This window comes from Cololabis saira, chromosome 6, assembly GCF_033807715.1.
Source record: "Cololabis saira isolate AMF1-May2022 chromosome 6, fColSai1.1, whole genome shotgun sequence".
NCBI lineage: Eukaryota > Metazoa > Chordata > Actinopteri > Beloniformes > Belonidae > Cololabis > Cololabis saira.
The window spans coordinates 17,409,518-17,424,887 of NC_084592.1; the positions used below are offsets into that span (position 1 = coordinate 17,409,518).

The 15,370-nt window shown below is 39.0% G+C and overlaps 1 protein-coding gene across 1 annotated transcript in view; it reads left to right on the top strand.

Moving 5' to 3' along the window:
• Positions 1-15,370, top strand: part of LOC133445902 (glypican-6-like) — a 106,352-nt gene that overhangs the window by 29,449 nt on the left and 61,533 nt on the right. The window contains exon 3 of the mRNA XM_061723426.1: positions 14,357-14,748. Within this exon, the coding sequence (XP_061579410.1) occupies positions 14,357-14,748 (392 nt within the window). The remainder of the gene's footprint in view (positions 1-14,356; positions 14,749-15,370) is intronic.

Genomic DNA, 15,370 nt, shown 5'->3' on the forward strand with positions numbered 1-15,370 from the left:
TCACATCAGTGTCTTTGTAAAGCACTTTGAGTTGCCTTTGTGTATGAAATCTGCTATGCAAATAAAGTTGCTTTGCCTTGGCACAACCTCCTCCGTTGTAAACATTAAATACTGTAATGCACCCCGTCACTGACAAAAAGTGAGACATGAAACAAAGACACCCATAGAAATCTTTTCTGTTATTTTGTCCCATAATAATAATAATGATAATAGTAAAACGGTAGTAATATTAATACAATTTCAGGAATTTTTTATATGGGGTGCCCATTCGTCCCCTTTAGCTGCTTGTGTTCGGGGTGCTACTGGATGTGTTCAGGGCGGTTCTGATTGTATTGGGGTCGTGTCTTGTTCTGTCTGAGGTGGTTCTGGTTGTACTGAATTCATTCCTATGCTCCCACATAGTAATGCATAGGTCTTTTGTTGCCACGGTAACAAGCTCGACATGAATGAATGAAGTCATTTTGCCGGCATTTTGACATTAATTTTCTGTAAATCACAGCTTCATGAGATTTTGATATGTTGTAGGACACAGTGGGGCGAGTCGTGGGACATTTGAATGTATGATAAACTGTTGAATTTTTTAAAATATTCAAAGTCCAAAATCTCAAAACTGTAATAATTAGCATAATGAGATTGTAGGGTCCTTTAGTTCCAATCGGCCCGAGTGTTTGAACGTTGGAATGATGTCTCTACGATAAAAGTATGGCAGTTTAAAAGGATACGGAATTTTGTCCATTTTTTCCATATTAACGGATGAAAACAAGTGCGGAAGAAGAAAAGGGGAACCTTTTCTGGATACTAATGTATCGCCTGCATTTTTCGTGTTTTTTTTTTGCAGGGGTTCTTCCAGATCAGAGCGCCGTCATACTATACACACACACACACATATATATATATATATATATATATATATATATATATATATATATATATATATATATATATATATATATATATATATATATATATATATATACATATATATATATATATATTTATTAATTGCATTAGATACAAACCAAACATCTGCAGCACTGACACTGCTAATCTGGTGGAAGGAATATTGATCATCTTGTTACAGTGCATTGTTCTGCTGTAAAATTACAACCTCACTCTCCCATTGTGTTGGTAATGTGCACTGCCATGTCCAAAAGAGTACAGTTCGCTAAAACTAATGTTTCTTCCCCAGCTTGTCGCTCTAACAACCTCCGACAGCCATTGAGTATCAGAAAAATCCATACCCTTATATTAACCAACCATTAGACACATGCACGTGCATATTATTTTCTTTACTAACTATTGTATTTTTTCATATGGATTGTGCCACAACTACTGCTTTATTTTTACAGCTTTTTTTAATGTATATTCTCTAATATTAACTATGACACAACCTTCATGATTTTTGCAGTGCACTTGAATTCCTGCACAGAGTATGTATATATATATATATATATATATATATATATATATATATATATATATATATATATATATATATATATATATATATATATATATATATGTATATATATATGTATATTTTTTTTTAAACTCAATATTGACTATTTTGACATTGTTTGATATTAACTGTGAAATAACCTCTTAGATGCATAATCCACAGATAATTGCACTACTAATTTACAGTTCTTCAGGGCAGTTTGTTAAATTAAAGTCTTCACATATGTATTTTAATTCCTTTTCTAGTTAACCAAATTGGGCAACGTCAAATTCCTCATGTGTGCTTGTAAACCTGGCAAAGTTTATTTTGATCAAGATACATTTTTCAGCATCAGGATCCTGACACATATTTGTGCATCTAAACTGCAGAATGAATGTAGAGTGGACTGATGCATAGTGCAATTTAATACCCAACAGGACAATAAAATGAAATAAACCCGATTGGATTGCAGACTGCAATTCAGATTCACATTGCCAAGAAACTCATAGTGTCTCGTTTTTCCCCCCTTTTTTTCCTGAGGAAAATAAACTTCTCAATCCACATGTGATACCAGAAAGCGCGCATAAATAAATAAGTGTTATTTTGATCATGCCTTGTCAAGAAAGGGAATATCATGTGAAGAGCTCCAGCAAGATGGAAATGAGTTTTGCCCAGCAGCACTTAGATGCATGGCTTATGACACCCTGCTTCCTCCCGGGGTTAGCTGCCACTCTCCATGATTTCAGAGTCAAAGATTCAGCAGTCTGCAGGTTTTATACCAGACACCACATGTCTGCTGAGAGTCTCCATTGGCACTTTGGGAAATCCAAGTTATTGTCTGATATATATAACTTTAAACTTACTGTTTCTGTTATTAATCCAGACTGAACTTGACAGTATTTGGTTATTATTTTTGAGCAGAATAAATCAGCAACAATAACTGTACTTCAAGTATAATTTGAGTTTTCAGATTATTTTGTATTGCTCTGTGTGTTCACCAAATAAAATTACTATGAGACACAGTGATACCAAAATAATTATGTTGGCCTTCATACTGATCGAGAGCACATACAGATCTAAATAATACAAAGCTTTCAGTTCACTTGGATGACCTTTGCAATCTATTTAGCACCGGCCTCTGGAGTCCCACCTACACAAAGCCTATGAACTGCATGTGTATATATTTTCTTTTTCTCCTTATGCAGACCTTGATGAGTGTTGCAGTAGCTGATAGTGGATGGGCAGCCCCCGCATATTTCTGACACCTCAGCCTGCGTGTCATAGTGGGAGAGCTCGGTTCTGGCTTTGCCAAGGCCATCTTTCACAGCAACATCACCAGTATGTCAGAGGCATAGTGCGGCTGTATGGATCAAAAATGTATTACGATTGTGCACTCGCCCAGGATTGACTGCAACAGGGCAGCGGCCGCCTAGACTGATGATACATCATTTTTATGAACATGAGATTAATAATTATCTTTGTTAATTCAAATATCAGAAAGGTAATAGCAACGTTATGTTTGTGTTCGTAAATATGGTGACTAATTTATTTCGCTTAAATTACATTGACTTCAAAATGTATAAAACAAATAGGACTGTTTTAACACTATTTTGTACGTTTTATCTACTTGTTGTAAAGTGTTGTTGGGTTTCATGAAAGGCGCTTATAAATAAAATGTATTATTGTTGTTCAAAATGTAGTTGTGTCACAACATAAGCCACTTTCACTAAAGGATCGTGCCTTAAAGACATAGTGGAAAACCCCTCTTCATTCCACCTCCACTCTCCAGATTTGCATTCAGTGATCTTAAGAAAGCACAATATTCACTCCCCAGCGGGTGCTTTCACAAAGCATTACGATGTTCCACAATAAAGACAGTCTGTCTTCTACTTTGTGCTTCACTATCAGCAGCAAGTCCCTAATGTCTCAAGTCGTGTAACAGGTTTTGGGGGATTTTTACGTATCAGGAATGTAGGACCCAATTGCAAGAGACAGGAGGTACAAAAAAAAGACTTAATTGACAAAAAACACTTCAAACAGCTGGAAAACCAAAACTCAAACAAGGCATGCAAGGCAAAGTAATCAGGAACCGAACAGAAAAACAAAAAGCCAGGCAGAAAAAAGACAAGACAATATATATACAGACTGGGGCTGACGAGACACAGGTGCAAACAATAGGGACAGATGGGAGCCAGGGAAGTCAAACCCAAACTCTATTTGAAACTACATACACTGACTTTCAAAATAAAAAACAATCTCCAATGTCATTTTTGAGGGACACAGCTTATAGCTTCCCAGTTGCTGATTCAAGTTTGCCAAAGCAGAAGACAGGATGCTTCATGAGGACAGAGAAAGAGATTGGGGTTCAGACGGTGACTCCTCCAGGTTTCTTAGCACAGTACTGCTGTTCGCTGAATAGCTTTCGGCCCAGGTCTAGTGACAAAGTTCAAAAGATTCGGTGAAAGCTGTTCTCCGCCTTCTCAACCACTGTGATTGAAAACTTGGTTGGATTCTTTTTCCCTTTTTCCTTTCCATCCTTTTCTATTGTTGCTTTGTTTTTTTTTGTTTTTCCCATTTTTGTCTGAACACCTAGACCGTTAGACTACCAGCCAGGCCGTGTCTCATCTCAGTCCCATGACTGACTCATTTCATCCTCTAGTCTACACAGAGTTTGCAGCCATCCTCATGGCTCTGTTACACCTTTCCACAGTGCTAATCCTCACACTACTCACTTCGCCTCATTACAACCCCCTGCTTCTGACTGGCAAGGTGGTACAGCTGCAGAATTAAATTCCCCCTCCTGTGCCATTCACACAGCGCATGGGCCTAATGGGAACGGACAGAAATGAAATGATGATAATAGTTGATAGGGATTGTTTTGTTAGCAAAGTATCAGGTTAGGGGTGGGTGATATGGCAAAAATATAATTTCATTATTTTTTTAAATAAAATCACAATTTCGATTTTATCACAACCTTAAATTTAAAAAACAAAAACAGACAATTGGAAAAGTATTTACGGCTGGGCGGCTCGTACCGCGGTTGAGCTACTTTAAGCAGGTGTTTGAACGCCTTATTTTCTACCCTCTTGAACAGTACCATAGCCTTTGCGAGATAAAAGGTAACAGATTCTGTTACCTCTTTCCATCGCTTGCTTGACTCGTCAAATGCCTGTTAATGCTGTTTGTTTTGGTCTCATGTTAGCTGCTGCATGCAGTCCCACCGGGCTCCTCGCTGGTTGTTTCTAAGCATACTGCTTGGGGTGCTTCCTCTTCAGGTGATTGAAAAGATTAATTGTGTTACCAGCCGACGTGCAAACTTTGCAAATTACATTTGCTTGAGCTCAATCACTTGTGGAAAATTCAAACCAAATTCAAACCAACCAACTCTGTTTGTGCTAATGCTACACACACAAACAAGGAGGCGGGTAGAAAAGCGTGTCACTGCCCGTCTCCGTAGGATCGTTTCCGCCTGAATAAAGGTTGCGATGGACCTTAGATGTTGGTTGGTGAGTCAGTGCATCAGCATAGAACTGCAATTTATATAACCTTCCCTAGACGATCCCACGATCTCTGCAGTTTGAAAGATCGTCTTCACGTTGTAATCCTTCACGATCTAATATCGTCATATCGCCCACCCTTATATTAGACAATATAATTTCCCAAAATGTTGTGATGCTGTTTATTCACAATAGAACATAGAAAACATATCAGATATTGAATGTGTGGCATTTGATCATTTCATGAAAACATATTAGTTGAATTTGAACATACAGTAAAGGCAGCAAACAATGTAAAAAAAAAAGTTGGAACATAGACAAGTAAAGGCTGGAAAAAAAAGGCAGACTTAAAAAAAATGGCAAGGACAATCAGACTAATTAGGTTAAGTTGCAACAGGTCAGTGACATGATTGGGAAGAAAAACAAATCATTTTAAGAGAGCATTTCTCACAAAACACTTTCAGAAACGTATGTCCCTCAGTGTTTAACAACAAACACTTTGAGTCTGATATTCAGACACCTAAAGACAGGCATCATTCTGCAATATTGGAAATCACTCGGGCTCGGGAACCCTTCCAGAAAGACCACAGTTGCACACAAATGCATATTCAGGTGTCACAATATGAAGTATTTTTAGCTCACAGGGTGGCGTGGAGGTTAAATTGCCCTTTTGTCATGATGTCAACCGTAGCTCTGTAAGCTAATTCATCACTAAATTAAAACAAACCGGGTTGACATGGGAAACTGCCCTGTTGTAAGGCAAATAAAAACTTGAAATATTCTCTGGAAACCACAGATGCTGGGCCCTCTGGACTAAAGAGGATAGGCACCATATGTCTTGTTATGAGAGCTAACCGCAATCACTGGCACCTCCTCTTGAACTTAGTAAACTTGGTGGTACATTTGACTTACACCAAAGCTCAACTCTGAGTCATACACTCGTGACACGGTTTATTAGATTAATAAAGTGCGTGAGTTAACTTAGCTGGGAAATATACAAGCAGCTCAGGCAGAGCCAGAGTCAACATCAACCATCCATCAGCATGATGTTAGCTTGTAGTCAGCTACTTATTTGGTTGAAGTGGTCTGTTATCATGCAATCCACTGCAGCAATCAAAGGTACTCTATCACAAATTGTATCTGAGGCGTCTCTCCTCGCTGCTCTTTCTGTTGAACCCCTGATGTGTTTCTCAGGCTGCGCAGCGATGCTTTGTATTGCCATGTGCATGCCACGGTTGACGTGCACCGTTACAACTCTACGTAGAACCAGACAGCTTTTGAGATACTATCTGGACTAAAAGGTTTCGTCATCGTCATCACTTTAGTTTTGTGTTATCCACAACTGCCGGCTTATTAAGATGTAAAACCGTCTCTCGGGGCACACTCTGGCCAGGCCCCTGCGTCAGTGAAAACCAAATTAAAACCACAAGTTACTTTAAGAATTAAAAGAGGACCGCCTGGAAAAATGTATTACACATGCAGGGATAGCTATTGCCAATTTAGTACTGAATTTGGTTATTTATTCACTTATTTTTTCCCTTTAATCATAATGCATGTTGTTTCTTAGAGAAAGCAAACTAAATCACGGCTGGCACAGAGAATCCATTTCCTTCACAGTCATTTGGGACGAAGTCAGGGTTGGTAATTGTTAATCTTTTTTTTTTTTTTTAACAATACACTGCTGATTTCCCAAGCCAAACATCGATATGGTCCATTCGCCTCGTTTTGTTTTTAATGGAGTCACTTTTATTGGTGGCAGCCAGCGCTGGCACCAGTAAATGTTCTGAGGACACAGAGATCGGCATGTGATATGCCACTTATAAAACATCACACTAACCGGTCTTGTTAGAGCTGGATGTGGTAATCTTAAAGAAAAACAACAATAAACCTATAGAATCATACTACTTTATGTTACTTTGCTCTAGCCTGTACATGCAGTGTCTTAGGTCAAGTAGAGATATGTTTTTTTTTTCTTGACTCACTTAACTATTCCTTTTTTCTTTAACTTACCGTGTGGGATTGTACGTCGAATGCCTGGGCTTTTAAGTGCCACTAGTGATGCACCGTAGGCTGGCCACAGGAATTAACACAAGGAAATGGAGACATAAAAGGTCAACCTGTCATGTTCTCTGCAGTAGCATAGCACTCAGAGCAGTTCTCTGTAGACGGGCACTGCTTGACAGACCAATCAATGACCAAGCTTATGATTGACACCTGGAGTTTGAAGTGCAGCAGAATAGCCAGTTTCATGTGAAGGCATGAGACCTCGAGAAAGCAGAATGCCAGGCTGTGTGTTATCTTATGCACTTTCACCTGTCACACAGAGAGAGATGGGCTCCTTCGCTGACTGGTCAGACTCCTGCAGAGAACACTGAGTGCTCTGCTCGCGATAGCAGCTGCTTACTATGCTGCATGAATTTTTTTTTATTATTTTTTTCATTACAACCCTTCAAATATATGTTCTGACAATTTAGTTCTCAGGAAAATGTGGATTTTAGAAGATAACTTATTGAAAATATATAATATTTGTTGTATTTTGCTCATGTGCTACCATGCCATTGGCGTGTGATGCCTGCTGTTTTTATTTGTTCTTTTCTGGAACTATTGATTTGAAGAGATTATTGCAATTGTAAAATCATTACCAGTTGAAACAGCTTTAGAGCAATTGCTTGCTTTTCTCTGTGGGAACAAAGAGGGGGGGGGGTTATAGTTTTTAAAAGTAATTGAGTTCTATGAAGAAAATGGTCACACTAGGATATGATAATGAAAGAAAGGTTTGTTCAAACTAAATTCAATGATGTTCAAATTAAATGCTAGTTAAAAAAATCCAACTCATGTAAATTTTTAAAAGGTTTAATAATAATTTAATGTCTCTTCCAAGCGATAACTTCCAGGGTGTTTTTTTCCTTCTACAAAGGTACATTCAAATGATCACAACTCAAAAACACAGCAATTTTTTGTAGGTGAGGGTCTCCATTTGAACCCATATATATATATATATATATATATATATATATATATATATATATATATATATATATGGGTACACCTTTTTTTTCTTTTACGTCATGCATCACATTTATGAATAAGACTGAATGAAGATGGAAAACCAACTCCATTAACCTCGCTTGTCACAGTTCAGAAGATTTTATAGTAATTAATTCTGCAGGCCGCTTCCCTTGAGAGTCCTAGCAGCAGAAGTCATCACATCCACGGCTTCCTCCTTTGATTGTCTTAATAAGGTTGACTTTATAGTCCAAGTTACTTTCAAAACCTGCGGTCTGCCTATAAATGAAATCCATGAAACTTTCCTCTCTATCATCAAACTCAAAGATTTAAAAGAGGAGTGTGTTTCAAGATTTTGGAAATAGACTGCTGACATCCTTCGACATTGATCAGTCGATTTTTGTAGAGGCACTTGAACATTTTTAGTTTTTTTTTTTCCTGTGGAGAGGATAGCTTTGTGTAACCCCTGCACAGCTCCGTGTACACAGCGAGGAATCCGAGCCAAATTGAGCTCCATCAGTGAAAAGTTATGAGCGCTTTTCAAGTGGAGACTGTTTGAATCACCGGTGGCTGCCGTTTCAGTATCTTCCCTTTGCAGTGCTTGCAAACATTTATTTGTACAAATGTCTCCTAATCATTGTGTAATGAAAATTTATGAAAACTTTCTTGCTTTTGTGCCTATGACACCAAGCATTTTTTCTTTTAAATTGAAGAAAATTGAACTTTCTTGTGAAATAAAAAAATCATGATTAGGTTGTAATATCTCATAAAGACAGTTTCAGTCAGACTATTTGTCATGTGCAATCAGTTTTCATCCTGATCAGTACACAGCAAGGCCGGAAATCATATAGACTGCACTGGATGTATTGACTAAAAATAACACCATCGGCATTATATTATTTGTATTTTCTTTTAATGAAACATGTACCATTTTAAGTCATATTTGCTCTGAGGCTGTCATTAATCAATGTTCCCATCACTCAGAACAACACTGGCTGTTCTCATTATGAAAAACAACCCACTTGGGTATAAATCATGCTTGGAGCTTTGCATATTTAATAATAACTGCTCAGTGAAGTCATTTGCGATGTAATCTAAAAAATATTGGGAAAAAAATTCCTTTGGCCTACATTATACTAGATGGAAAAGGAAAAAGTCAGATCCACTTATGATAAGCATAAAAGTGTGTGTGAGGGTAAGCTAATTTTATCAGCTCCCCAGAGGAACTATTACAGTCACAACACTCACTGGGGCCTGATAAGATGTGTAGAAGAACAATAACTAATTGTGATGAGAAGGCAAGTTTTTTTAAAACATATGGCATGTGATAAATCAGCGGCAGTTTCTGCTTAACGTATTTGTGCGGGATTGGAATCTTTACCGTCCAAGGAAATATAAAGTGAGTTTTGATATCTGCTGGTGGCTAAAAATACATTCGTCTCAATCATGCAAGCACTTTCTAAATTGCCTTTTAAGTGTTGTGCAACCTTGAAAATGAGGTATATTTTTCTTACTTTCTGCTGATACGGGCAGCTCTTGATAAAACTAGTCAGATGTGACTTGGTGTGATAACCCACGAAGTCATGTCATTTTTTTTCTCTTTCTTTTCCTTTTCCACCGCTGCTGTATTCTGCAATTTCACTGACACTGCTGTGAACTAATGACCACTTCAAATCCATTACATTTTCGCCCGGACCAACAACATAATTGGCTGTAATGTGCATGGCTCGTAGGGGTTGAGTTGTGATGTAGCCTCTATGAATCTCTTTGGCCACTTTTGCTGCTATGCAGCTGGCTCCGTTCGTGTCATCTTGTCTCTTTCAACAATCTACGCTGCCTTGAGAGACCTTGAATGATCACAGAGGTGTTGTTTGACATAAGTAACCCGACTTTGTTGTTCAGCCTGAATAAAAAAAACAAACAAAAAAACTGTTTTAATCCAGACAATCATCAACCATTTATCCAGCTTGCAATAAATAGGTAAACATTAACCCATTGGGCAATACTTACCAGATAAAGTTACAGGTTTTTATCCTTACTATAATTCAATTAAATTCAAAATACTTTAATGAATCCCTGATGGTACATTAACTGTTGCAGTAGTCATGATTTAATACTGTTCAAAGATAGAGATAGAGGTTTCTAGCTGTGGGCAGGAAGGATCTCCTGCAACGGTCTGTGTTGCAGCGGATCTGAAGAAACCTCTGACTGGACACACTCCGTTGCTGAATCACTGTGTTGTGAAGAGGATGAACAGGGTTGTTGATGATCTTCTTCATTTTATGAAGTGTCCTCCTTCGCACAATCAGGTCCAGAGGATCCAGAACAGAGCCAGCTTTCTTTATCACCTTGTTCAGTTTCTTTAAATCACTGGCTCTGATGCTGCTCCCCCAACAGATGACTGCAGATGAGATTGCACTCTCTGCAACAGATTTATAAAAGATATACAGTATCATGCTGAAAATACTGAAGGACCTAAGCTTCTTCGAGAAGTAAAGTCTTCTGTGTCTGTTCTTATAAACAGCATTAGTGTCGTATCCCCGGTCCAGTCTGTTGTCCAGGTGAACACTGAGGCATTTATACTCCTTTTGTCTTGTTCACATTCATGATGAGATGAGTGCTCCCACACCATGCCATGAAACGGTCCACCACTACTCTGGTAGCAGTCTCTTGTCCATCAGTGGGTGCAGAGTCATCTGAGTATTTCTGCAGATGACAGGACTCGGACTTGTAGTGGAAGTCTGGGGTGTACGGCGTGAAGAGGAATGGTGAGAGTACGGTCCCCTGTGGTGCTCCTGATGCAACCATTCAGTCTCATAAAATGCCCCAAACAGGTCATCAGTAATCCAGGTGATTGGGGAGGCATCCACCTGTTTCTTCTGGAGTTTCCTGCATATAAATCAGGCTAGATGATGTTAAATACACTGGAGAAATCGAAGAACATGATCCTCACAGTGCAGCAAAAGAATGTGATTGTTCCCCAGGGAGTTGGTGGAGACTAAAACATAGTAATAGGTGGAAAACTAATGTTGGACATAAATACGTACTCTGATCTGCAGCAAGAACAAAACCACTGACATCCATCACCCACTTGAACACTGTTGCTGACCAAACACCCCCACATGGCAACAGCACTCCCTGACTGCAGCAGCCTCCACCAGTAATGAAGCATCACAGAAACAACTCAGGAGCAGCTTAAGGAACACAACAGAGTCCTAGCTGTGAGCTGCCCTCGAAAACCCTTCAAACCTTAATCTGACTGAGTAGACATGAGGTGTCCCAGAAAAAGTAAAATCCAAAGAGATCCACAGGACAAGAGGGTATGTTGATAACATCCTTCTGGCGGGCTCCGTGGGACACCGCCAGACATGCTGAGGCATGCGAGTCAGTGTCTCAGGATCAGAGCCGTTCTGACAGCACAAAGGGAACGTTATTATTTAGGCAGGTAGTTTTAATGTTATGGCTCATTGGTGCATGTTACACTCTAATACAGCTTCAAAAAATGTTTTCTTGTGTTATTTTAAACTGCTCTCCATATTTCTGCTGCAGCATCTCAGTCGATTGATGTGTTAAAGGTCCAGTGTATAACATTATGAGGGATCAATTTTCAGAATTACAATATATTCAAACCTTTTCTGAACTGCATCAATATTGGAATTGCAGTATTTTTGACTTCCATTAACTGCTTTGTGTGCCAGAGCCATTTATCTATGGTATCACATTGCATACTTTCAGCAAATATCGTAGTTACATGTTAAATAGTAGAGAGTGCAGTAATGGGTTGAAAAAACCCCAAAGAAAAAGAAAATTGAATTTAAAGTGATTTTCTGTATACCCCGTCCTGTCCTTTTTTATAGGATTTGAATTTGCTTGGACATGCATTTGCAGTTAAATGCATAATTTTTCTTTCGGCTTGCTCAAATTTAATCTTGGCTTTTGACTGCCAATACCATCATTATGGGTAGCAGATGGTCTGAATATGATCATTTTAATTTCTGATGAGTCAAAGAGGTCATAACACGCTTCATGCAGTTAAAATGGAGAGAGCAAAGGAGCTGTAAACATCAAATAACAAACTGTGATTTCACAGTCATACTAAAGGATACTTTGTTTGTGCATATGTTTACAGTACATGTCATATATATATACATCTGGGAAAATGCACACATGGGACAGCAGTCGGCAAAATACAGTATATCATCTACAGTATAAAACTGGGGTTAACATGTGAAATACTGATCATAGGAAACAGATAATTTACTGTCTTAAAAGTATGTGGAAAACAAAACAGTAGTTTGTAGTTTGTAGTTTTACATATTAAGACATAATAACAATATCACCTGGTAAATACAACCTCAGATGCACAGTAACATATCATTATTTATTAAAGAGATGATAAACCATAATGCAAAAACAGTGTATGAAAAACTGAGCACTCCCTGATTGCTTCCAGCATCAGCCAGGTGTTGCTCATCAAATGCATTGATTAACTGATCGTAAGCGAAAGTGACACCTTTCTAAAAGCCGATGTTTAGTCAGTTTGTTGTTTTAGAGTGTGTTTAAACAACTATAAAAGAAGATGCAATATAAAAGTATCTGCAGTGGTCTCAGAGAAGCATTTGTTATTGCTAATCAATATGCAAAGTGATGTGTAATATCATTCAACAGTGACAAACAAGTGGAAAATATTCAAGACAGCTGCCAGACTTCCCAAGAGGTAGTTCAGTCCAAATGCAGATGATTCCACTTCGCTATACACTGCATCAAAGAATCTTACAATATCTTTTGTTATTTCCCCAAATTGTTTGTCAGGCTCAAAGCTCTAGCGACCATAGATTGTCTGAGATGATTTTCTGTCAGCGTCAGTAACCCGATGATTTCCTCAATTCAATTCAATTTTATTTAAATAGCGTCTATTACAGCACAAGTTGTCTGTAGGCGCTTTCCAGAGACCCAGAAAATGACCCCCGAGCAATTGTTACAAAAACAATGGCAGGTATAAAAACCTTAAGCCAAACAGAAGCAAGAAAAAACTCCCCTTTTGGAGGGAAGAAACTTTGAGCAGGATCATAAGTGGGGGCCCTCCTGCTGAAGGCCAGCTGGGAAGAGCAGGAAAAGAGAGATCAGACAGAGAGAATGGAGAACAGAGAGGAGAGACACAGACACAATGGCCAGCTAGTGCACCACAGGGATGACTATATAATCAAGGGTAGACAGCAGGCACTGAGGTGGTCAGAGGGTGGGACTGCAGGTCAGGGTGTCCGTAGATATCCAACAGAGACATCTATACTGACAGGTGGAAGCAAGCAGTGGGATGATCAGAGAGGGGGAGTGCAGGGCAGCATGCAGCTCCTGAACCTCTGGCCTGCAAACATGCACAGAAGAGAAAATGAGGTGAACTGACCAGCACTACAAACTACAACAGGTTATGAGATACTTCTAATTAATAACTGAGGGTTGATCTGAGGAAAGGAAAGAGAAGAAGAAGCGAGAAGGAGGGGTGAGGGGCACCGCTCAGTGGATCATGTTGGTTCCCCCTGCAAGCGTAGTTCTATAGCATATCTACAATGAAGCTATGTTTAAGACCAGCTGCTCTAGTCTAGTCCTGTAGCTGCAGCTGTGACTACCGGCCATAACACACTAGAGTTTACACTAACTAGAGGCTCAACTCTCCAGCCACTTAAAATGCAGGATTATATGATGTATTAATTAAAGCGACATGTCTCTCATGTTAAATGATGACTGGAACAGCATATCCCTTAAGGTACTATTTAAGTGGTATTTTCCTCTTTTTTTTGCTCGCTGTTGAACATCAGGACATGTGGATGAGGCTTTTTCAACATCCCTACGATTCAGGACGTCTCATCATCACATGGCCTGCACATAACATTGTTGATGTTGTACAGGACCATACACAGATGCATGCTATGCAGTGTGAGATGTCATGATGGTAGAAGTAAAGAAGCCCAATACACATACATGTACTGTAGTTGCAATTAATTCTTGAAAATAAAAGTCTATCATGCATGATGAGATTGTTCTAGTTTAATTATTTTTCTCATTTTTCCTCAACTGCTACACATTTCCAACCCCCATTCTTCTATAAATGCTAGTTATTCACATTTTACTGCAATGTTTTTTTTTTCTTTTATAGTAAAATCTGTGTATTTTCCATGAAACATGTAATATGAGCTCCTTTACAAGCAGTGTTGTACTCAGCATTTGACAGGTTCAATCTCTTTTTTTTTCCTGTATTTCTGTTTTACAGATATTGATTTGATCGCCAGTGCATTTTATCAAATAACATCTGTAGGCTACATGAATGTGTACAGAATAATATTGATCAACATAATCACTCTTTTGTGATAGTTTGGATGAGAGATGACAGTTTACTTTCTTTTGTTTCTTGTCCCAGAATTCTTCCTGGAGCTGCTGGAGAACACAGAGCGGTCCCTGAATGAGATGTTTGTGAGGACTTATGGCAAGCCTTACATGCAGAACTCTGAGGTCTTTGAGAACCTGTTTGCTGAGCTGAAGCGCTATTACACAGGAGGGAACGTCAACCTGGAGGAAATGCTTAATGACTTCTGGTCGCGGCTTCTGGAGCGAATGTTCACGCTGCTCAACTCCCAATACGTCATCACTGAGGACTATCTGGAGTGTATCAGTAAGTACACGGACCAGCTCAAGCCCTTTGGAGACGTGCCCAGGAAGCTCAAGGCTCAGATTACCCGAGCATTCATCGCTGCACGCACATTTGTCCAAGGGCTCTCTGTTGGCCGGGAAGTGGCCCAGAGAGTGTCCAAGGTAAAAACATCTCACCATTTTAATCTCATTTCGATCTGAGTTTCTCTCGTCCACCAGCCCTACAGTACAACAACAACTACTCTGAATTGGTTTAATTTGTTGATTTTGGAGAAGAAATACTCAACAGCTTAATTAGAACTCTAATTCTAACTTCCTTGGGGTCTTGTTTGTTTTGCGTTTCAACTCAGCCTTTTTTTCTTTCTAGACACTGTCTGACTAATATATCTTTTCTGGAAATTTGTGGGTCACAGTGGCTCATTCAGATGGTGTCTAGAAAACAGTGTTGAATTGGTGTGTACAGTACATTGCTCAAGAGAAATGCCCAGATAATGAAACAGCTAAGGAAAGACATTTCTGCCATCACTGTTTATTTCCCTCTCACCTAATATTTGTTCCTCCAGTAAACACAAACCATTAATCATGCTGTTGCCAAGTTTTCTGTTTGATGCAATGTAATTTTAATGCAGCCTCTGCTGTATATCACACAGCCCTGGGAGAGTGTGAGGCTCTGATCGTGTACAAAGTTAGATAAAAGAGAAAGCAAAACGCTAAAGCTTGGAATTAGTTTCACTCAACAACAACAAAGCTGCTTCTGCACGCTGACTTAAGGGCGGAGAGATGC